The 25,005-nt window shown below is 40.3% G+C and overlaps 1 protein-coding gene across 3 annotated transcripts; it reads left to right on the forward strand.

Annotated features, from left to right (window-relative positions):
• The first annotated feature begins 1,656 nt into the window (after positions 1-1,656).
• il1rl1 (interleukin 1 receptor-like 1) lies at positions 1,657-22,731 on the forward strand. 3 transcript variants are annotated; one of them, XM_070544485.1, is made up of 13 exons: positions 1,657-1,791; positions 2,648-2,714; positions 3,660-3,912; positions 8,317-8,500; positions 8,907-9,057; positions 14,898-14,963; positions 15,153-15,279; positions 15,423-15,571; positions 15,663-15,800; positions 16,635-16,799; positions 17,656-17,901; positions 18,150-18,289; positions 21,798-22,731. In XM_070544485.1, the coding sequence occupies exons 2-13, from the start codon at positions 2,651-2,653 to the stop codon at positions 22,044-22,046; spliced, it is 1,932 nt and encodes a 643-aa protein (XP_070400586.1). In that variant the 5' UTR covers positions 1,657-1,791; positions 2,648-2,650; the 3' UTR covers positions 22,047-22,731. The 3 variants fall into 3 exon arrangements, with proteins under 3 accessions (XP_070400586.1, XP_070400585.1, XP_070400588.1); XM_070544484.1 differs by lacking the exons at positions 1,657-1,791; positions 2,648-2,714 and having other exon boundaries at positions 2,722-3,912; XM_070544487.1 differs by lacking the exons at positions 1,657-1,791; positions 2,648-2,714; positions 17,656-17,901 and having other exon boundaries at positions 2,722-3,912.
• Positions 22,732-25,005: the final 2,274 nt, after the last annotated feature.

Genomic DNA, 25,005 nt, shown 5'->3' on the forward strand with positions numbered 1-25,005 from the left:
TGAAACATGATATTCTAATTTATGACCAGTACCACAGCCTTGGAGCTGTTGTCTGGAAGGCTCCATCCCTCATTAAGTTAGACTAAAGACAGTCTGTGTCACTGGATAAGGCGTTTCTCATGGTTGTAATAATAGTAATAGTAGTGGATTAGATTTAGTTAGTGCTTTTCAAGGCACACAAATCACTTTTTGTTATTCACACTCTTGCATATTCCCCACACTGCCGATGATGGCAATAGCACTATAAGAAAAAGGGGAAATACCTGTAAAATAATACATGAGTCAGGTTTAGAATAACTCCACATTCTGTCACAAGAGTACAACATATACAGGGAAGGCAGTAGATCAGGACGTAGAGCGGGTTGTCCGGTAATCAGAAGGTTGCAGGTTCGATCCCAGCTCTGACCAGAGAATGCTTCTGTTGTGTCCTTGGGTAAGACGCCTAACCTCCCTCGCCTGCTGGTTGTGGTCAGAGTTTGGCAGGCCTCGCCTCTATCAGTGCGCCCCAGGGTAGCTGTGTTTACATCATAGCTCATCACCACCAGCGTGTGAATGGGTGATTGTGTTGTGGAGCGCCTTCAACCCTAACCCTACTTAATGTGATTCAGGGAGTAAGGTAAAGCAGACCTGAAAATTACTCTTTTCATGAACATTTTTTTAATTCTATATATGTGGCTTGTCATGTGGTAATAGTAATGTATGGAAGGCTATCAAAAAAGCCTCAGGTTGAATATGGAACACGGACACTCAGAGGTGGTAGCTGCAACAGCAGAAAATATTTTACAGCCTTCGGGGCGTTGGTTCACTGCTGACCAGCAGCACCATGCTGACAAATTGTACAGGGTCAGGACTAATTTCACAGTATTTACTGTTAGAACATCTTCTGGGCTCAAAATCAGCTGCTTGACTTGTCAAGTCTGCCATTTTACACAGTCCCAGCCTCGCCTTGCTGAGCGGACATTTTAGTGCAACGGTGCCCTCTAGTGGCAGGTAGATGTAAACATAAACCCAGTGTTGTGCCCGACAAAATAAAAATTAGGTTATTTTTTTTTTACACACATCTTCTCAAGGAAACCTGTCCATTCATTCTGCACACCTCTAAACGGAGGTATTATTTGTTTAACAATAGATATTTTTATTAAAATGTTCCATATTCCATCTTTAACAAACATACATCAATGTACATACAACATTGTATTTGTTGTACATAGAAATACTTACAATAAATTCATTTTAAAACAGAATTATTTGACCAGTGTTCAAAAATGAGCTTAGGAATGTATCCCAGAAGGAATATTGGAATGACTCAGAAGCAGAGATCTTTTCTTAACTGAATTTGTGACAGCAGTGAGAAGTTGGCAGATTATTCCATACTTTGTGTCCTTTATAGCAAATTGAGACAGACATTAGGAGCAAACACTTTTCTAAATTGACTTTGTTTTTTTGTCGGTCAGAGGAACATGAGCCGACCGGAATGGAAGATAACTAGGGCTCGCCACTATAAATATTGATTCACTGATTCACTTGCTCCTTGTTTTCATTCAGAAAAAAGAAAAGACTAGAGCTGTTTAGTTTCCAGGAAAATAAGGCGCTTTATCTGCTCTAAAGCATGTTCAGCTTAGAGAGCAGCAGCCAGTCGGAGGAGGAGAGATAACAGCCACCTCTCTGGTTGTTGCACCATTTAATTATTTGTCAGAAACGCATCCTTTTCTTCCATTTTCTCACGTGAGCCTCCTGCTCACAGGGACCTCAAATAGTTTAGAGGAAGGAGCAGAGAAAGTCCCCTTAAAGGTAAGATCATATTTATATTTATGCTGTTTTACCAGCACTGCTCATGAAGCCACGTGGATCCATTCACAAGAAAGTTCAGATCTTATGAAATGTGTTTCTACGAAAAGCTCATGAACAATTCATGTTTAATCTGTTTTACAAAGTGCTATGAACAGACTCGGTTTGGAGAAACTGACATCAGCCATGAACAAACCTTAACATTAGTCATAATGGGACCAGAACATAACGTTTTTCTGCTGCCTTTAACCACCTTCATGGGGCTTCTTTAATATTTGTGCGTTTTTACACCACTGTATATTTAAGATTATACACCCCTAGCCACTTCATACACTACAACTATTTCATTCTAATAGCTTTTCAATCAATCATGTTGTAATGCAGAAGAATGGAAATTCAATTGTTTAATTTACTTTGACACTAAACATTTATCTCATCTCATAAACTATTGCTCATGGTTTTAGGACAAATCGTTTCAATTAGGACTGTTATTGACCCATCACTACAGAGGATGTGTGTGTGCGAGCGTGCGTGCGCGTGTGTGTGTGTGTGTGTGTGTGTGTGTGTGTGTGTGTGTTTACTGCATCAAACGTTTAATAAACTTGACTAAACATGTCACATCTTTCTGGCAGTTCTGTAGCATGATTATGTAAAAGCATCTAGTGCCTGTAACTGAGCTCTGATAAGAACTTTCTTTTTACTGTGTAAATGTCTTGATCCTAATCTTCTGTGGGGGCAGCTTTCTGAGGAAGTTTCTGGTAGCTGCGAAACTAACCAAAGATAATCCAAACCACATATTACAGAGCAGTTTATGATTAAAAAGTATGCAAAACATCAGTATGTGTCTTTTGGTTTTCAGCTGATGGATGCCTTACAGCTTCTCGTGCCACTGCTTGCTCTCATCTCTACGTACGAATGGAGATCAGGTAGTGTGTGCAGAGGGAAGATTGATTTAATTTTTTATTTGTTGAGAGAATAGCTTTCATAAATTGTCATTATGAAATGAGTAGTGCACTGTAGGATTAGGAGGTTATACTTAAAGGTGCAGTTGACTGAAAACCCATTTGCATTCATTTGTATAAATTTGTATGAGGTGTACATCCACTTCCGGTCAAAAGCTTTAGAACGCCCCAAATTTTCCAGTTGCAGTTTAAGTCATTCAAGTCCAATGAATAGCTTGAAATGGTACAAAGATAAGTGGTGAACTGACAGAGGTTAAAAAACAGTACGGTTAATGAAAACTGAAGAATAATGTACATTTCAGAATGATACAAAAAAGCCTTTTTCAGGGAACACAGATTTGGGAGCAGATTTGTGCAGTGCATTTGGTAAACAAACTTGTCTTCTCTGCGCATCACAGAGGTGAAAGAAATGGAGCGCCACATTAGCAGGGAACGTTTTTTGGAAAGGTACTGAAACTTTGCACGGGAAACACCAGTAACTACTGAATGCTTTCGGTCATCACCAAAGGCGTACAGAGTTTCGATACCCAACCCCTATTAGTGATGCTGTGAAAAACATTTACAATTTTTACAGTTTTTCTCACATGTCATCAGGGCTAAAGGCTGCCAACTTTTGAACATTTCAAAGAGTGAGAGGGAGTGATGGGGTTGGGAGCGGACAATTCGCCGACCGTTTAGAGTGGGGGGGTTTATTAATATTGAGACTTATTGTGCTCTACATTTTATTTATTTATTTATTAGTACTCTGTATGGAAGAGGATTAGAGCCACTGACAAGAAAATAAAGAAAAGAAAGCAAATTCTTACTTTTTTCTCAGAATTCTGACTTATTTTCTCAAAATAATGAGTTTTTTTCAGTGCGTGAGAGTTGTTAGCCCTGCGTCTAATTCATTATCATCTTTTCCCTCAGTGTCGGCGACATCTAATTCAACTTGCTCTGAACTGGACTTGGAACATTTTAAACTTCTTGAAGGTGAATCGTTTTATTTTGTGCCGTATGATTTGGATCATCCTAACTCCCCTGATGAAAATTTTACTTGGTACAAAAATGGCCTGGAGGTTGAGAATATCACCACGGATGAGACGCACGAGACACATCACCATGGCGGGGCGCTTTTTCTCCTAAACGTCAGCACTGCTGATTCTGGTTCTTACACAGCCAAGTAAGATTACTTGTCCCTACATTACATTAATGCTTTCATTTATACTCCATATCAGCTCGAATATGTTATTTTAAAATGTGATTGTAATAAATCTTGTTTTTAACCAGCTTTAGAGTGGAATGATGTCTTATCCAATGTTGTTATTTATCAGCCTGAGGCCACTATCGATTTTTCATGTTTGTTTATTTATTTATTTGTATTAAAAAACAAACTTTATCATTCCATATAAAGAAAATATGTCTTTGAAGTTTGTAGAAGGCTTCTTATAGCTCCAGTGTCGGTACAGAATCTGCTCGGGTGCAAGATCGGCTCGGGGTCCTTCGACTGCCCATGACGTCAAAGTACGGCAAACCCACTTGGACAAAATACACTACACATCTTTATATTGTTGGAAAGAATTTAGCAATTTCGTTATTAAAATAATGTTTCTTAAGATGTAAGTTTGTGTTTATAATGGTATTTGTAAAATAAAACACTATGTTTTATTCATAATGTTGAACTCCTCTTTGAGCACATCCCTTGAAGGATCATAGGTATTAGCAACACCTGTGAAATTGTATTTGCAGGAAAGAAGTGTGTCCCGTTTATTGAAGTATTTTGTAGTTAGAGTTTTTGACGTCTTGTCCATGCGTAGTTCAGTTACGCTCATAGCTGCTAGCCAAAACTCTGGAGTTAAAAGTTTTCTGGCTTTACTAAAATACCTGTCTGTACTTATTTGATTGATGGTAGTTTTACTTTCTATTAGACTCCAAATGTAATCATTTGGCACGTTTCTAATTCATAATTTGTAAGAATGTAATCGGTGATATTAGCATTAGCATTCTTATGGGTTTTTCCATGTACATTAGCGTTGCGCTAACCACTCGCTGCCAAATTGCAGCCTTTGCGATTAGAAAATCTCCTTTTGTCACACTGCAATTTAATTGCACATGCAATTAATCATTCGGCCCTAATATACATGCAGCTCTATGCTAAAAGTGTATTTTCAAAGAGGTAATGATGGATTTGTTTTTAAAGTTGTCCAGCTATCCAACAGAAAGATTTGCCTGGACCGTGATAACAACGTAACGTGATTACGTAACTTCCGTAAGGTTCATGTTCACCCAATCAACTACTTTGACGTCATCGGCAGTCGACGGACCCCGAGCCGATCTGGCACCCGAGCAGATCCTGTACCGACACCAGCAGTGGCCCATAGGGTTTTAAATTGTCTTCTGGAATCAGGGCTTTTTAGAGAAAATTTGATCCAGGCTTTAGTTGTTAGAGCTCAAAAGATCTTTTGGGTCTGGATCATCAAAACAAGAGCCAAATTTTGAGTTAAACTGTGCTGGTGAAGGTTTTATCTTTAATAACTGGACTTTACCTGTTTTAGTTGTTTCCAACAAAAGCTTCAGGATTGTGAAGCCCTAATGACTGAGTAGAGCCTTCATCCACTCACAAGTCGGTGCTCCACAGCCAGTGAAAACAAAGGAAAGAGCAGGAAAACTGGGGCTCTCGAGTGAGAAAAAGGAATATTAAGTGCGAGTAAAAACTAATAACGTTCCAACACTGTGTGTGTTTTTGTCAGAGACGGGAGTCACCCTAAGAAAATACTCTGACGAAGACACAAAGTGTCAGTATTTATTTTTACTCACACTTAATAGACCTTTTTCTCACTCGAGGGCCCCAGTCTTCCTGCTCTTTCGTTCTTCTGGTTTTAGTTCTCTTAAAGGTGTGGAACACTGAAAAAACTTTTTTTTAATGATTATTTCTGATTGTAATCAGTCATTCCAAGTTTGGCATGCAGGCTGATCATGAAAACAGTCTCCTACACCTATCTGTTGTTGTAGACCAAACAGAGTCAGTGGCAGAATCGTGTTGAGATGTCAGAGGTGAGAGGTCCAAATATCAGGAAATAAGTGTCAACATCTTGTTGTGTGAGTCTCATGTCTGATGTGGCAATTTTCTACTTCCCGAAACTGGTACACTGGATCCCCTGGATATTTTTAGAAGTTTCACGAAAAGAAGTTTTCTAATTGCCATGAACTTTAACCTGAGGCTTTAAACTCAGGTTTTAAACTATTATTCAATTCAATTCAATTCAATTCAATTCAAGTTTATTTATATAGCGCCAAATCACGACAAGAGTCGTCTCAAGGCACTTCACATAATAAACATTCCAATTCAGGTCAGTTCATTAAGCCGATCAGAAATAATGTTTCCTGTATAAGGAACCCAGCAAATTGCATCAAGTCACTGACTTGTGTCAGTGACTTTACAGCAATCCTCATACTAAGCAAGCATTTAGCGACAGTGGAGAGGAAAACTCCCTTTTAACAGGAAGAAACCTCCAGAGGATCCTGGCTCAGTATAAGCAGCCATCCCCCACGACTCACTGGGGATCGAGAAGACAGAGCAGACACACACGCACACACGCACACACGCACACACACACACACACACACACACACACACACACACACACACACACACACACACACACACACACACACACACACACACACACACACACACACACACACACACACACACACACACACACACACACACACAAGACAAAGCAATGTGTCTATGGTTACATTGTGATTTCTTAGTAAATATTCTATTTGGTGAGAGATACACTTTATTGTATTTATCCTAGTGGATCTATAATTAAACGGGTAAACTAGCAGTAGCACATCCAACATCAAGGAAAGCAAAAATTTATTATCAGGAGAGGAAGAATGTTTAAGTGGTTAGCACCAGTGTGCTAGATGATGGCCCCCTCCATGAGGCCACCACAGCTCAGCAGAACATCATTGTAGCTTCTTCTGGGGAGAAAAACAGTTAACAGCTGAAATTGCAGAAGATAGTACAGTTAAAGAGCAGATTGTAGAAGAAAGTAGTAGAGTGTGAAAAGTGGTCAGTGTATCCTCCAGCAGTCTAAGCCTATAGCAGCATAACTACAGAGATAACTACTACTCACTTTATGTTGAGCAAAACTGATGCTATAGCTGCTGTGGTCAAAGTTTGATGACCAGCAGGTAATATGTCTTCCACCGTCTGTTGGAGCTCTGTTGTGTTGTGCTGGTGTTTATTTGCTATTGCCGATTATTATCAACAGCAAGTGATACAGATCTATGGAGATATTGAAAGTTGAACTCCAGTTTCTTTGAAAATTAGTGGCTCTTCGCTCTTGTTTACTCTTAAAGTTAGAATATGGAACATTTAAATAAAAAGCTATATTTTTATAATAATAATAGCTCTGCTGGGCGTTCAGAGGTGTGCAGAATGGATGTACAGTTTCTACTTTAAAAGCTATATTTAAAAAGATAAACAAACAAATTTTTATTCTGTCGGACACAACGCTGTGTTTGTGTTTACTTCTATCAGCCACTAGACGGCACCGTTGTGCTAAAAAGTCCGAGGTTGGGACTGTGCAAAATGGCAGACTTGACAAGCCAAACAGCTGATTCTGAGCCCAGAAGATGCTCTATGTTTATGTTTATGTATTTAGCAGACGCTTTTGTCCAAAGCAACTTACAAGTGATAATCGGCATGTTGCCCTTGAGGCTAACAACAACAATAACAATAACAACTTGACATCAATCATGGAGAGGAGGGAACAAGGAGTGGACAGTACAGAGGGGGGACGGGTGCAGGGAGGGTGCTAGTTTAGAAGATGCTCTCTGAAGAGCAGGGTCTTCAGGAGTTTCTTGAAAATTGAAAAGGAAGCCCCTGTTCTGGTAGTGCTTGGTAGGTCATTCCACATTTGTGGAACGATGCATGAGAAGAGTCTGGATTGTCCTGAGCGTGGTGTAGGCACTGCTAGCTGACGATCCTGTGATGACTGGAGCGGCCGGGCCGAGACGTAAGCCTTTGCAAGAGGATTCAGGTAGATGGGAGCCGTACCATCTCTGACTTTTTATGCTAGTGTTAGCAATTTGAATTTGATGCGCGCTGCTAGCGGTAGCCAGTGGAGCTCAATGAACAGAGGGGTGACGTGTGCTCTTTTTGGCTCTAACCGTAAATACTGTTGTAAAATAAACATATTAATAGAAATTAGTCCTTATAGTGTATGATTTGTCTTTAAACATGGTGCTAGAACAAGTCAGCAGCCAACCAACATCTCAGCGGCTGGAAAGCTAGTCCTGTTGTTGCAATACCACACCTGAACACCAGAGTTCACCAGAGTGTTCACAAGTGTCAGTGTTCCATATTCAACCTTTAAATCTAATAAATGCTTCTTAAATTTCAAGTTCGTTTTTACTGTTACTGATAAATATATAATGACAAATTGCTGGTGACTATCTTTAGATGTTTTTTTTTTTTAGAAATCATCAATGATGATTTCATGGTACTTAAAATCCTAAAAATATAATCTTTCAAGTAAAAGAAAATAATTTCATTTTGTCTTTTGTTCAGGCAAACAACTCCATCTGGTAATTGTGTTACCCATCATGTATCTATTAAAGTCTTTAATGGATCTAGTGGGGAGGATCTCACTTATGGAGCTGTCAAAAACTCAAAGCTGAACAAAGTTATTTCATGTCCATCACCTGTGAAAAGCACATGTGATGTGTTCAAAGGAAAGTTCACCTGGTACAAGGTAAGGTCATGAAAGCTTATAGTGACACATGCATTTTCATTAATATTACCTTAATAATTTCATCCCATAAAAGGGAAAATACATATAGTTTTCGCCTGCGTTCCAAACAGAACAGCAAGTACAAAACAAATGTTAAACTCGTGAACTGATGATTACGAGAAGCACCGGTGCATGTGTTCTGTCAAATAAGTGAGGGGGTGGAGCTAAATGATGGGCTGCCATAGTCATGGTGATTACTGACTTTCACATGTTAAACAAGAAGTAATGAAATCAACAGCCAAAACTGGTGCAGCAGAAGTAGAACATGTAAGAGGGAATTTGAATGCAGAATTTTTGTGAGACAAGATTATTGTTACTTACTTTGTTGTTATTCTTCCTCTGACATCTGTGGCTCTATTTGCTTCAGGGTGCCAACCTCCGTCAAGGTGAGCATGAAGCAAAATTGAGGGTGTTTAATGCCACTGAAGAGGATGAGGATATCTACACCTGTGTTTGCACGTGGACTCACAATCACCATGTGTACAAGACTTCAGGCTCCAGGAGGCTAATTAAGCTAGGTGAGAGAGTGTTTCATGTTATTTGTGATGAATAAGTAAAAAAAACAATCCTTATCTCGTTGTTAACAGCATAGACATTACAGATTAGAAGCCACGTTGACTGCTACCACCTATTTGGGAGGAATACTTTACATCCGTGGATACCGGTCCAAGGTGGGGGCTGCATTTCTTACACCACAGCAGCCAATACAAGGTCTACTCTTTATACTGTCTATGCCATGGCTTTAGCGCCGTGGACCTCTGACCCTCTCTTGAACAAAATTAAATGTGAGAGTGCCGTTCACAAACACCAGAATGAGTGTGCTCACTTTCACGTTAAACACAGCGAGTTCAGTAGACCTTCATCAAAATATGAACAATCCTTCTGTGAACTCGTTCAGGCAAAACACTGGATTCTGGTATGACTAAAATCCCATCAGAACTCTGACCCTTGAGAAATGTCAAATAGGACTTCTCTAGTGAGGACGTCATTTTCTCTTGCCATCAATACAAGACCTCTTCTATGAAGACACCATGAGGACGTTGCTTGGCCCAGAAAAGGGTGACCAGATTCTTCCTCTTTAGAAAGACAGGGGTCACCGACCTGTGTGAAGTTGAGAGCTACTTCACCATTGTTGAGACTTATGAAGGCCGACCAGGTTGATAAACATTTTTAATGTTTTTCTTTTAAGATAAATTTAGTTTAAAAATCTATATGCATTTGTAGAGGTTAAACTACACACTAGAATCAACACTGGTTGCTATCAGTTGTTAGATTCTGAAGATGGCCAACCTATGAGGCTTAGATCGTGTATAAATATCCCGGATACTTATATTTCGATCTAAGTTCACACACCAACCTGTTTGGTCTAATTTTAATCCAAGGATTAATGTTTAATTTAGATAATTAAATTTAATAGCAAAAGTTATTTTGAATCAGAAGCTATGATCTTTGCTTCACAACAACCAGAAATATTATACCTTTTCTGTGTTTCGTTTCAATAATGAGGCAAGTTTAAAAATGAAGAAATTTAATTACTAACAATTTTAAACTTAAAGATTTGAAACGACAATTATAAATGACAATTCATGGATGACAATTTAATGACAATTTTTAACAGTTTTGATATTAAACTTGTTTTAAAAGCAAACCTGTGGCTGGATGGAAGCTAAATTGAAAAATACGAGTTTGAATGCGTGAATGGAATTATCAGAAGATTTCTTTCACAGAGAGAAGAAGCGTTCAGGATGGAAATGATGTTTTGCGGCTAACTGAGGTATTTAGAGAGAACAGCATCAAACGTCATCTGTCGATTAGTGTCTACCTCACCCATTTTCCGGAGAACCCCTTTCAGATCCGAGAAGTCAGGTGGAGATGATTTCCTCCGGGCACGAGGATGGTAGAAGGACCTCTATGCAACCAAATCAGTCCTGGGTTGTCTCCGTGGGTCACACGACTGATGAACTATTGGCGTCTCAAAGTCCATAACTCTGAAGGAGTTTTTTGTCTTAACTTAACTCAGAAATCAACAACTCTGGGTAGAGTTTTCGTCAGCTGGTTACAGTTTTGTTTATTCTTAGCTATTCTTGTCGGCGTGACAGAAAAGCAGGTGGAGGTTTTAGGGACGGCCGTTCCCTTCCTCCGTGATGTTGGTTCAAGAACTGAACTGAAGCTGGTGATGGTTACAGTTTACAAAGCTCTCAGGACACTCCCACTCTCTCAGCAAGAAAGCTTGGTCATGCGTCAAAACATGTGATGCAGTTATCGTTTATCTGGACTCTGTGTTAGATGGATAAGGTGAAACTGACCTTCTTTGCTAAACACATTCTTTACTGTCATCAACCATAATCATCTTTACTCATTATTACCCAAAGCATAATAATTAATTTCATGTAATTAAAATACCTTTATGCTTGAACCAAGTGATCATTTATGATGATTATATTAAACAGTAATAAAATCAAAGAGTTTTATTAATTATTATTATCTAATTATTATCATCCTGAACTTGAAGTGTCCTTCTCCTGGGATGGAACAGCAGCCGATAGGTGATATGATATTGAGCAGACATCGTGGCTCCTTGTTTAATCTGTGGATTTAAAAGTACTGTTTGACCCAGCTTGACCCAGCTGGGTAAATGTGACCTTTGCCACAAATTAGAGGACCTTCCATGACACATTTGTGATGATAAAGAGGGCAGCAGAAATTATTAATGTTATCTTAGACTTGAAAAGAAAAGAAAAAAGAAAAAGAAAGAAAAAACAGGAAAAAAAGACCTGTGCTATTAGAAGAACAGGCGGGGGGGGGGGGGGGGGGGGGGGGGGGGGTCACCTTATATGGTTCCTGGGGGCACCAGGTTGGTGACCCCTGCTTTAGAGGGTTAGGGTTATCAATCCTGGTCCTGGGGGGCCAGTATCCACAGCAGGTTTTAGTTTTAACCCTGCTTCAACGCACCTCATTTCAATCAGTAGGTGATTATCAGACTTCTGCAGAGCCTGGTGAGCTGCTGCACAGGTAATTCAACCACTGAATCGTGTGTTGGAGCAGAGAAACCACTAAAATGTGCTAGATACCGGCCCTCCAGGACCAGATGGGCACCCTGCTTTAGAGGGAGCACATTGGCTAGCTCAGAGTTCTAAATCTTTGTTGCTGTTTCCCAGAACTTTCATTATAAACCTGGATACAAGTAGCCTTAGGAATAGGGCAAGAAGGTTTGTGTTCTTAGGGGGACTCCTAGTTCTTGCCATTTGGATATGTTTTGGATGCATTCAACTGGAAGGACGATAAGCAGATCCTTGCTGGAGGGATTGCAAATCTGCTCTGGCCTGATGTTACCCTGGGGTGTTACTGGGCAGGTGGAGGTCTGGGCTTCCCCCCTGAACCTGGTATTTCTATTACCCAACATTTCAATTCAATTCAAGTTTATTTATATAGCGCCAAATCACGGCAAGAGTCGTCTCAAGGCACTTCACATAATAAGCATTCCAATTCACAGTTCATTAAGCCAATCAGAAATAATGTTTCCTATATAAGGAACCCAGCAAATTGCATCAAGTCACTGACTAGTGTCAGTGACTATACAGCAATCCTCATACTAAGCAAGCATGCAGCGACAGTGGAGAGGAAAACTCCCTTTTAACAGGAAGAAACCTCCAGAGAATCCTGGCTCAGTATAAGCAGCCATCCTCCACGACTCACTGGGGATCGAGAAGACAGAGCAGACACACACACACACACACACACACACACACACACACACACACACACACACACACACGCACACACGCACACACGCGCACACGCGCACGCACGCACGCACGCACGCACGCACACACACACACACACACACACACACACACACACACACACACACACAAAGACAAGTAATGTGTCTATAGTTATATTGTGATGTCTTAGTAAATATTGTATTTGGTGAAAGATAAACTTTATTGTATTTATCCTAGTGGATCTATAATTAAACTGATAAACTAGTAGTAGCACATCAAAAGTCAATGAAAACAAAAAGTTATTATCAGGAGAGAGAGAATGTATTAGTGGTTAGCAGCAGTGAGCTAGTCGATGGCCCCCTCCATGAGGCCACCACAGCTCAGCAGAACGTCATTGTAGCTTCTTCTGGGGAGAAAAACACTTACAGAGAAAATAAAGTTAACAGCTGAAATTGCACAAAATAATACAGTTAAAGAGCAGACTGTAGAATAAAGCAGTAGAGTGTGAAAAGTGGTCAGTGTGTCCTCCAGCAGTCTAAGCCTATAGCGGCATAACTACAGAGTTAACCCTGGATAATCTATCCTATTTAGATGTAGGCATGTTGGAGGCAGGGCAAGCGAGAGCCATCTTTACCGACTGTACACTCCACCTCCCTGTAATCCCCCACTTGTCCAGATTTAGGCTAACATCAGATTTTAACCATAGGCCCTATCAAATAAAAATGTTTTAAGCCTATTCTTAAAAGTAGACAAAGTGTCTGCCTCACGGACTAAAGCTGGGAGCTGGTTCCACAAGAGAGGAGCCTGATAACTAAAAGATCTGCCTCCCATCCTAAGTGTAGATATTCTTGGAACCACCCGTAGACCTGCAGTCTGAGAGCGAAGTGCTCGGTTAGGAACATATGGAACAATCAGATTACTGATGTATGATGGACCTTGATTATTAAGAGCTTTATATGTGAGAAGAAGGATCTTAAAATCTATTCTGAATTTAACAGGTAGCCAATGTAGGGAAGCTAAGACAGGAGAGATATGATCTCTCTTTTTAATTCTCATCAGAACTCTAAAAAAAAAAGATTGGATAAGAGACAGCAGAAGGATGAATGGCTGGATGGATTAAAGGTTAAAACTTTGCAAAAGCTTAACAAAGACTCATTTTCTGAATATGCACTAGGCTCAACATGATCAAATTAAGAGTGGGGGAGAGGTGGCTCTCTACAGTTAAAAATGACACAACATTTTCTCATTTCATGCTTCCTCAAGATTTGACAAAAACTGAGTTATTACTGGAAAATTACCACCAGGTTTCAGCTGCAGCTTGATTTCAGAAGTTGTTGCAGTGCAGAAATATGTGTTCAGTGTCCAGACATGGTGGTTGCTTATGGTGTACCTCAAGGTTCGATTCTTGGTCCTTTGTTATTCAATCAGTATATGCTTCCATTTGTGCACATTGTTCAGAGACATAATGTAAATTATCATAACTATGCAGATGATTTATAATTATACATTTGATTGTCCTCTGGTAATACAGCTCCCCTCGACTCTCTTAAAAAATGTGTAAAGGATATGAATGCATGAATGTCAGAACATTTCTTACAGTTAAATCAAGGTAAAACAGAAATCCTGGTATTTGGTCCAAATGCCCAGAGACAGAAAGTAGTAGCACTTCTTGCTTCTCTGTCTCTTCAATGTAAAAGTGAAGCTCGTAACCTGGGTGTAATATTAGACAGCGACCTTAATTAAAAAACACATAAATCATACGACTAAAATAGCTTTCTATCATTTACGTAACATTTCTAAAGTCAAACATTTTGTCTCAAAAATTGGCCTCAAAGATGAATTCATGCATTCATAACCAGCAGGTTGGATTATTGCAATGGCCTCCTGACAGCCCTCCCTCAGAATGCTGCTGCTCGTATTCTGACAGGGACAAAGAAATCAGAACACATCACTCCTGTTCTAAGATGTAGGCACTGGTTATCAGTTGAGAAAATAATTAATTTTAAAATCCTGCTGCTTGTATATAAAGCTCTTAATGGCCTTGCGCCACACAATATAACATACCTGCTAACCCCTTACATACCAGTGAGACTACTCCGGTCTGCAGGTCATGGCAACCTGGTTATACCATACCACGTACATATTCTAAGTCAGGGAGAAGCTGCTTTTAGTGTATACACTCCAAAAATCTGGAATACTCTGCCTTTAGACCTGAGGGAAGCAGCCAAAACTTTTAAGATAAAGTTAAAAACTTTTATTTGAACAAACCTATGGTTAGGTTGTCTTGTTGTGTTTTATTGTTTTACTTTTTAGTTTGTGTTTTTAAATAAGGCCTTGTAATGAGGTTTTTGCTACTTACTTACTTTTACCTCAGTCTCTGTTTTATGAGCATGTAGATGTGTGTGTGTGTGTGTGTGCGTGCGTGCGTGCGTGTGTGTGTGTTTGTGCGTATGAGTTTAAAATTGTTTTAAGTGTCTATTTTAAGTATGTATGCACTTAGTTTTATGAGTGTGTACATGATTCATCATTGATTATTTTATGTTTTATCTACTGCAGAGCACATTGCGTTGCCTTGCACGAAATGTGCTCTATGACTAAAGTTTGACTTGATTTGATTCTTTGCTGCCTCACAGAGACAAATATCAACCGTGATGTACAAATCCTCTCTCCAAACAACAAGGAGCAGCTGGCTGATGAAGGTAAGAAATCCTCCATAAACAGTCATACTGTAAATATAAAACTTTTATTTATGTTTGGTGTACTAAAGGTCATTCTCCAACCGGAAACACTTGTTGACTTAAGTCTACAAGTGTTTTCAGAGTTTAAATCAGAGCTTTTAAAACAATTACTATTAAAGATAAGAGGTTTTCCTTTAATGCATCTTACAGGTGTTGGCATCAAGCTGAACTGTACCATTTTCTGTGGAACCAATGTCAAACGTGACTGCAAGGCCAGCTGGCATCTTAACAATAAAGAAATATCACAGATGACAGGATACAATCAAGCCACCACGCGGTATGACCTGAGCTTAGTCTGAGTTTATTCTGAAGGAAACACAAAGCAATGTTTACTTTGGCTTTAAAAGCTACGAGATTCTTACCCATCATGTTTCCCTCTGTAATTTTTATACTGAGTACTTTTTCTTGTTGTTATGTTAGAGAAATTGAAGAACCTTCTAAAAACACGTACTCCACAGCAATCCTGACTATTGACAAAGTGTCAGCAAAAGATTTCCAGCAGGAGTTTGTATGTAAGGGTCAAGGGTTGTACACATATAAGGAAACCACTTTAACTCTCAAGCAGAGAGGTCAGTATGTGAATTACTATTTACCGTTGTCGCACAAATACCTGCTGCTGCTGACAGCATTCATCCTCATTAGTCTATCTTTTTTCCCCAGAGTCGATCATCCCTCTAGCCATTGGAGGAGTGTGTGTGTTTTTCATCTGCGTGTTGGCAGCAACCCTGGTCAAGTGTTTTGCCATTGATCTGGCTCTCTTTTTCAGACCTTACCTCCATCAATGCAGACACAATCAAGGTAAACAAGGAAGGACTTTGCTTTCAAAACTGGCAGCTGAGACAAAAGTGAAACTGTGTGTAAATAATATTTAATACTCTGAAATGAGAATTTTTGGTAACCTCTTTAAAGTCAAGTCACCCGCAAATCTACTTTTTATTGCTGATAAACTAAATAAATGAGTGTCTAATCGTGCTGCAGACACGTGTCGTCAATAATTTGGCACTTCAGTACATCTTAGTTAAAATTTAAATATTCTGCCTAAAACGGTCAGTGTTGTACCATTGTCAGGTAAAAACTCTGCACTGTATTTGAATTTAAATCTGCCACCGTTATTGGCTAAGAGGTATGCTATGATGTAAACTGGTACATTATGATGTCACAGTGCTGTCGTGAGCCTGTATGTGTGTATTTGTTAGCAGCTCCGCCCTCTCGGTCTGCCAGGCAACAGCATTTGTTGCATTTTTCAAACATGAAGTGGGAGTGGAGTTAGACTGTGGTAGGGGGTGACTTGCTCTTTAAGCTGTTTTATGATGCAGACCAGTGATTTAATCCAAACAAAGAGTAATTTATTGTCCCCAACCACAGGTTGCGTCATTTTCCACTCGGATGTTTTGTGACTAAAAGGAACCTGCATCTTTTACAACAAATAATTAGTTGACACATATCCTGCAGTTTAATAAAGGTCTCTTACCTCTTTGTTCAGATAAATCCAATTGGAAAATTACCAAGAGATGAGACAACAGGAGGATGCACTAAATGTTAGGTTTAGGGTACTTTTGCAACCAATGAAGTCATAAAAAAGAAACAAATAGGGAAAACATTGGCTTGAATAATGTTGTCTGTGTGCCCCAGATGGGAGTGTGTACGATGCCTTTGTGATCTATGAGACCGAGGACTTAGACGAGGACGCTGAAGACAAACTCTTGCATTTTGTCACAGTAGCTTTGCCTTCAGTGCTTGAAGAAAAGTGTGGTTATCAACTCTTCATCCAGGGGAGAGACGACATACCAGGAGAAGGTTAGCATGTAGTTTTACTGTTATCTTAGTAAAGGATTTAAAGAATATTTGCTTGACCACAGAACTCAGTAGAATGATGAACTTCATGTGTTTTTTTAAAGGTGTGGTTCACTTGTTTAATCAATACATTTGCAGTGGTCTAGCAGGAAAGAATGGCGTTTAAGTTGTACTCTGGGTACCAAAAGCCCTGATATGCCTGTTTCAGGATCTAGAATAGAGAAGCGCCTCATATGACCGGATTTAGGTTCTTACTTCCTTTATATTTGGACATCTTACCTCTGATTGGCTAGTTTACTATGCAACATGAATGTTTAATCTCCACAAATAACACAAGCCTGGAGGAGTTTTGCCATGTGGTGGAGTTGCTGATGCTAACAGTTAGCTTCTACTTGCCAAGACGTTCTCTGCTGTTTGCTGGACACTAAGCCATCAACAGCCTTCCCTGTTGTAAGTCAAGCTGGGTGAGTTCATAAATGTTAAGTGACAGTGTGATGTCATGCTGTCAGGCTTTTCAAGTCATATTGGGTCCTAAAATCTATTTTCAATCAGAAGCTAATGAAAGAGGTAAGTGTAGAAGGTTATTTTTATATCTTCTACATTATTTTGTTCAGCCTTCATGAATACAGACGGTCGCTCAGCCTTCCCACCCTCCCTATTCCTGACATGGAACTGTGGATCTGGGTGTAAGGTCACGGAGTCACGATGGACTCACTGCTCGCTCTGCTTATCCCTTTACCCTCTCCCGCACACCTCCTGTGGTTTTATGTTTGTGAGTGTCCAGTATATGTTGCTTATCAAGGTTTACCTTAACCTCCAATGTTGCCCCATGTAAAGATTTTATTTTTCGTTAATTTAGTTCATCACTTGGAAGATGAGAAGATCAGAGGCAAATTAGAAACTCCAACAGGTGATGGAGGTAACAGGTCCAGGAGGGAATCACATGCCTCCTTAGATACTCCCCATCCCAATCCTAAATCATTTCAGGCCAGAGGACTGACTCCCTGCAATATCTCCTGGATCTGCTCCAGGGATCTCTCCCTGGTTCTGGGGCAAACTCCAGAGGAAGGTGATCCAGAGGGACATGTTCTTTTTCCTCCCTCAAGTAACCCCATTATTTATATATATATCTATATATCTATATATATCTATATCTATCTATCTATATATCTATCTATATATATATATATATATATATATATATATATATATATATATATATATATATAGATATATATATATATATATATATATATATATATATATAATCTCTTTTCTAGTAGAGATACAATATGTATTCCTTCTTAATAAAAACACTGAATAACATTAATCAAGTTTTATCTTTCCAAACAGATCATCTGGTGCAGGTGGAAAAATGTCTGAATCAGAGTAACAGACTGATGGTCATCCTCACTTCAGGTTCAGCATCTGGGATTATCAACAAATGTCCAACCTCAAACCAAAGCTCAGTCATTGGGGGGTTTGACTGGCAGGTAAGACTCAGCGGCGTACACTGTGCGACTTTTTCAACTTTTTGAGCCGATTTTCCACTCGTGCGAGAATCCACAAGATCGGGGCGAGTTTTGTGCCAAGCGTCGTGTAGTGTACAGGGGGTTACAAGAGGCGATTAACACCACTTGACCAGCTACCGATCAGCAATCGTGAGCTCGCACGGACTTCTGGCGTGTTTAATATTTTGCTCGTCCCTCGTGAGGCTATCGCACTGTTAAAGCGGCGATGCGAGCAGCTGCGGCCCAAAAAGTACCAGAACCGCTCATGGCGCATGCGCAATCCTGCATCAACACCGCTCGCCTGCTATTTCCCTAATAACACACTTTGTTCGTTTTTATTTCTACACGTTTTTTTTACTCACAAAGGTTGTCAAGAAAGCGTGTTTGTCGTGTTCATGTCAAATTAAACTGATCACAAAACACAGATTTACTTTCTTTATTTCGTTTTCCTCATCCAACCCCCATAAATCCCTGTGTGTCCTCCTGCAGCACTCCCGAAGGACAACAGGCAAAACAAGACAAAAAAGTCTGACGTGTTGAGTAAAAACTGCTATTTTTAGCATATTTTTAGGTCCAACGTGTTGCTACCAGACGTACAGTGTGAGCAGTCAGATCGCTTCAGAGAACTGGGTCGTGCAGTGTGAGCGCATGACTCGTGAGATCTGCCCTGCGAGGAAGTCGTACAGTTTGAGCTGAAGCTGAATGCTACGAGTGAAAAAGTCGCAGTGTCCGCCTGGCTTTACATAAACAAGCGCGTGAATGCACACAGGTGCTCACATGGCACTCTCATAAGTATGGACTTGGGCATTTTCAACACATGTCTTAAGGCTGTGGTTGGCACTAAATTCACTGTGTTTTATTGTGTGAATGTTCAGTAAAACAATGTTGATTTTATATTTCCTCATCAGGTTGACGCAGTGATAGCTTGCTCTAGTTGTATTGTTGTGTGTCTCTTTCTTTTTTTGTTTGTTCTTCTCTTTCTAGAGACTCTTGTTCATCATTGATTGTTTATTTTTGTGGAACCCCCCTCATCCCTTCCTTTTGTCTCTTCCTTTCTCTTTCACCTCTGTCTCGTGTCAGGTTGGAATTATAAAGCATTCAAAAAACAACAACAATAAAGTTTTAAGTATCAGGCGTGACATTAAAGCAGAAGCTTTGATGCTCCCCTGAGAGTAAATGTGTAAGGCTTGTCACCAGCATTCAGACATCAATTCTGTTTGCTTCACAGTTAGACAGGACACGGGAAAAAAAAAGAAGGAATTATGTATGATTTTTTTAGAAATCCATAAAAGTAATTGTCTTATCGTATGTAGGCAAAACGTCACTTTTCCTTTTCTTTTTTTTTTTTTTTTTTACTAAGCCCGCCCCCTGTCCCGTAAAGCTCAATGTGATATGAACTGCGTGCTGGTCAGCACCAACCAATAGGGTTAGACTACCGCTTCCGTATAGACATTAATCACAGAGCGTACTCGAGTGTTCAAGGACATACCTCGGTTGATGCAGAGCTAGCGACCTTTCTCACTGACAAGTCTTAAAAATATAAATATATGAAACCACAACATAACTTGAGCTGAATAATTGTAAAACATTGTGTTGAAGCTTTGTTTTGTCGGCTAGAATAGCATGTTCATGAACAAGAGGCGTTGCTTTTGGTCATAAATACGGAAGTGAAACAATGTCTTGGTGTGATACGCTTGTCAGCCACTAGATGGTGCCATCAGACAAGAGAACATCGTCCTTGTAGTTTTATAAGCTGATAATTAAACTGAAGCAAACATCTTTACTGTGAACTAAATTTACTGTGCATCTTCATTCCTTTTGCCGTCTTTTTTCATTTGATTTTTCCTACTGGGAAGTTAGAATTTCCGAGGAGAAAGCGAACGCACCATTAGCTGATAACAATGGTAGCAATGGAAGCTAAAATACCAAGCTAACGTTATCTTAAACAGTTTATTTAGCTGCTAGAGCAGATTGAAACGATAATGCCTCACACTTAGATCGTTGTCACTGGTTTCGTCTTCACCCGTCACATTTAGTAAAGTGAAGCCAAACTTTAGAGTGCGTTCATGTTCTTCTAGTTGGGAATTCGGAGTTCCGTGGAGAAAGCGAACACACCATTAGCGAAATGGAAGCTAACATATCAAGCTAATTATATTTACTTACCGGAGCAGATTAAGATGAGGATGTCTCACTTAGATCGTTGTCGCTGGTTTCATCATCACCCAGTTACCCATCACATTTAGTGAAGTGGACCCAAGCGTTAGCGTGCGTTCTTTCTACCATACTGCTCTGTTTACAACTGGTTCGCAGCGAGCGATGACATAACGCTCTTGCGCATGCGCAGCTGTCTTGGCAAGTTCTCGTTATGATGGACGGGTACCGAAACGAGGCACCGTTTGAAATGACGTGAATCGGTGCTCGGTCGGTACTATGGAATTCGGTCGGTACCTTAAAAAGTACCGAATTCGGTACCCATCCCTAGAACACGCCATTTGCGCATTAAGACTTGGGTCAGCTCGATCTGGGCCGGGTGAGGTAATGGCATTCACAATGGTATTGTTTGTGCTGAGCCAGCTGTAGTTTTTGGCAACACGTTCTCACAAGTGTCGAAAAATGATGCTGGGTGACAAAGCGTTTGTTTCAGCGGGACTCCCAACATGTCGGAAACAAACACTTGGTCACCCAGTGTTATTTTTTGACGCTTCGGGTGTGAGAATGTGTTGCTTTTGGCCCTGCTTTCCCGCGGTCCATTTCATGCTGAGCTGACCATGCATTCCCACATTTGGACGATTTGGTCTTGGTTGTGAGCACATGGTGGTTGTCTCCTCGGACATGACAGCTCTAAGCCCAAAAAGGCTCCATCTCAGAGGTTCAACCTTAGAGAGAATAGTTTATGGCCTGTTGATATAGTGCCTTTTGAAGTCCTGGAACCCCCAAGGTGCTTTACAACACAATTTGTCATTTACCGTTTCACACACACATTCACACCCTGGTTGGGATGAGCTACAATGTAGCCACAGCTGCCCTGGGGCACACTGATAGGAGGCGAGTCTGCTGTACGCAGGCACTAACGGTCTCTCCGACCACCATCAGTTGGCAAGGAGGGTTAAGTGTCTTGCCCAAAGACAGACTGAGCGGGGCTCGAACCTGCAACCTTCCGATTACGAGGTGAGCACTTAACTCCTGTGCCACCATCATCCGAAAGATAAGCAGTTCAGACATCTGAGGTGAAATCAGGGTAAAAGTGCTGCTGCTGTTCATTGAAAAAAGTGAGTTGAGGAGCCGGAAGGTGTTGCTTTGGAGAAGGAACACTTACAGCAGGAAATGTTTGGATGGAACTAGTTTTCATCATTCTGTACTTCAGAATAATACACAATAAAGACCAGCTTGGCTCACGTTAGGCTTTCTGTCCTTTGATTTCTACCTGCAGCAGTGCTCTGTACAGAATAAATTATTAAATAAATATCTTATTTCTGGGCATCATTTCCAGGTTGGGATCCACCATGCACTGGTTCAAAGGGAGATGAGTGTGATTCTGGTCCAGCTGGGAGACACCAGATTCCAAGGGTACACACACCTTCCACCTGGCCTGCAGCATCTGATTCGCAAGAGCGCCCCCATAAGGTGGTCAGGGGGCTTGCAGAGTGCAGCAGCGCAAAACTCATCCTTCTGGAAGAGAGTGAGATACCTGATGCCCGCTACACCCGCCAAAAAACGAGCTCTGTCTGCTGTAGTGTGAAGGCCTGAAACTCTGAAATGTGACTGTATAAAAGTAAACGAAGGTCTCAGGCATAATTTTGCTTCATATAAGAGTATGTAATGTAGCAAGTCCATTACACAGGTTTTTCTATGACTGAAGGATAAATGAAACCAGACTCAATGATTGTTTTAATGTTTATTTGAAAGGGGGAAGCGTTTGGACCTGTAAGAAGAGTTAGTATGAATATAGAAGATTTAAAGTGGTAAATAAATGAATGTTTGTACTTACCGGTTTCCCTTGTGCTTCTGCAAGTGTTCCAGCTAACAGATTCCCCGGTGAGCTGGAGCACCTAAAGAAGGTTCTGGAGCATTCCATTCAGTAGGAATGGGAGGGGTGACCTGTGAAATTGCTCCAGGAATGCAGATTAGTTTCACTGAATGTTTTTAGGATTGATTAAGGATGTTTCTATTTTTGTATTGTAATAATTTAATGAGATCTTAGAGATGATGATTTAAGTATCATTTAAGAGTATTGGAAGATTGTATTTTTGTATTTACCTGTGTCTGAGTTTTAGGATTAATCCAATTAGGCACACCTGTTATAAATACAGCTCTGTGTTTGTTGGAGAGAGTTGAGTGTTGGATGGAGCGGCAGGCATGGATTTGTGCTGCCTGGATTTTAATTTTGTTAAATGTAAATAAAGTACACTTGGGTCTGCACTGGACAACGGCCTCCTCAGTATTACCTTCCTCCGGAGCGCATGAGGGTCATTCTGACAAGTGCCTCGGCGCCACAGAGTAATACACATTAACAGCAAATTCACTCCAGATTTGAATTTCTATTTAGTCTTCAATCGCTCTTGAATTTAAAACATGATTTTAAATTTTGATGATTTAAATATTTAAATTATTACACCAAATATAAGTTTCAGCAGCAGCTGAGGCACTGACACCAGGCGCCCAGGTCAGGGAGGACAGAGACCCCCACCACCACCCAGGCACACATGGAAAGCACCCAGGCCGCCACAGCCGACCACCACCGCCGGGACAGAGGGAGCACTGGAAAAAGGTTAAATTAAGGTTAAAATATAAAATCCAAAGAGCTAAAAATGAGAATTGTAATATAAAAGTTATATAGATATTAAAATAATGTTGATCATAAATCAAGGTACAAAAATTGTTTAAAAAGCACGTATAAAGAAAGAATACATTAAAAAAATAGATCAAATAAATAAACTATGTAACTAACCAATTTAAACACCAAAGCTGGAAGGAAAATGTTCCAGTCATATGCAAGACTCCTGTGTTTGCAATGCAACGAGAGTGACTCGTGGGGTCAAAAGTGTGTGAGTGTAACCAAGGGTCCTGAGAGGATGGTAGACTTACAAGTCCCCACCAATGTCGAGCAAATCTACGCCAATAACTGGCTATGGGGATATATATATATATATGTATGTATATAGCCCCTAAGCCACGCCCTGGTGTGAGGGCTGGGGGGGTGTCGACATGGTCGGGACATAGAAGGGGGTACTGTAACAAAAATTACCCAGAATACACCATGGTATTTTCAAAAGGATGGCAGATCAGAAGCCAACAGCTACTTTGGGGTCAAATTTCAAGTTTAAAAGTAAGACAAAAAATTGAAAATGTTTTTTTTTAGATCCAAAGAAGTTATCTATGGTTGGTTAGCTGCTTAGTAGTAGCAGCTTTGGTGGCTAGCGGGTTATTACGTCCCCGGCTCTCTAGGAGAGATGAGGGGGAGTAATAAAATTAGTGTGTGGATTAATAATAAACAAAGTGCTGTGTCGCTTAAAAAACAAGAATCTTTTATTACAAAACCAAGGGATATTTACAAAGAACCTAGAAACCAATACTATATACACAAAACAAGAGGAGATATATTTACAAAAGGGGAAACAAAAAACGCCACCCCAGAAGGGGGTGGGAAGAAAACCGAGAATAATTATATATATGTAGATTCAAAAGGGGAGATCCTAAAGTCTACGTCCAAATGCCGGTCCAAAGTCAAATTGCCAAACAGTCTTATCCTAAATCCAAATCCACAACGAGTTCTTTACCAAAATGAGCGAGCAAACCGAATATCATCAAATAACAACCGAGGAGAAGAGAATAGCCCAAACTGTTCCCAGTCTGCACTATCCTTGATCTTCTCACTGACTAAGGGCAGGAGAGCAGCTTTTAACAGCTGCTTCCTGATTCCAAACGGGAGACAGGCGAGGCAAAGGCGTCTGGGGCCATCTTGTGGCTGAAAAGGGGCACGGCACGTAACACGGGTAGTAACTCACATATTTAATTTAACAAACATATACACAATTTAAAAAGTAAAAGGCTTGTTATATATTTGTATTGAAACTAATACGTATAAAATATAACGTTATCTACTGTGTCACGTTACGTGACCACCGTGGAAGCCGCGGTCACGTGATGCAAGTCTGTTCCATTTAACTGTTTCCTTTAACCAAGGAAGGACAGCGTCCTCGTCAGCAAGGCGCCTAGCCTCACAAGACATCACCTCGCAAGGCCAGGCGCTTTGACATTGAGAAACACCCATCAATTTTATTTAAAGGGGCATTATGGAAGTTTGACAGCCAAAACATGTATAGAAATAATAAATGTCTTCTTCATACATTCTCCTGCAATGCCCTGGTCCTGTAGAATGAGCCCTGGCATTTTTACTGTGATTGCCTGTTTTTCTGTAAAATCACAGAAAAAGAGAGATGCTCGGGTCGAGCAGGATGCTTCATGCGCGTTCACGCTCAGGCATAGCCCGTAGCATTTGCTATCAGTAGATTTAGCAGCAGAGAGTGAGGTAGTGCCACTTTGTCGCTGTTCCTAACGCCTAGTGACGAACCTAGCTTCATTTCTGAGGACCCTTAGCTACTTTCTGTAGAACTTTCTTCTAGATATTTCCTTCAAATTAGCAACAAAATAGCCATTTTCGCTCCGTTTCAGCTGTCATCAAGGATATAAAAGTTACA

Source organism: Nothobranchius furzeri, chromosome 14, assembly GCF_043380555.1.
Source record: "Nothobranchius furzeri strain GRZ-AD chromosome 14, NfurGRZ-RIMD1, whole genome shotgun sequence".
Classification (NCBI taxonomy): domain Eukaryota; kingdom Metazoa; phylum Chordata; class Actinopteri; order Cyprinodontiformes; family Nothobranchiidae; genus Nothobranchius; species Nothobranchius furzeri.

What these genes read in the sequence shown, in the direction of transcription:
- il1rl1 (XM_070544484.1), top strand. Translation starts at nt 3,593, where the DNA reads ATGAGTTTTTTTCAGTGCGTGAGAGTTGTTAGCCCTGCGTCTAATTCA. An exon ending in CAGGAGGCTAATTAAGCTAG is followed by an intron (nt 9,058 to 14,897) that starts GTGAGAGAGTGT and finishes GCTGCCTCACAG; the next exon opens with AGACAAATATCAACCGTGAT. An exon ending in TACAATCAAGCCACCACGCG is followed by an intron (nt 15,280 to 15,422) that starts GTATGACCTGAG and finishes TTGTTATGTTAG; the next exon opens with AGAAATTGAAGAACCTTCTA.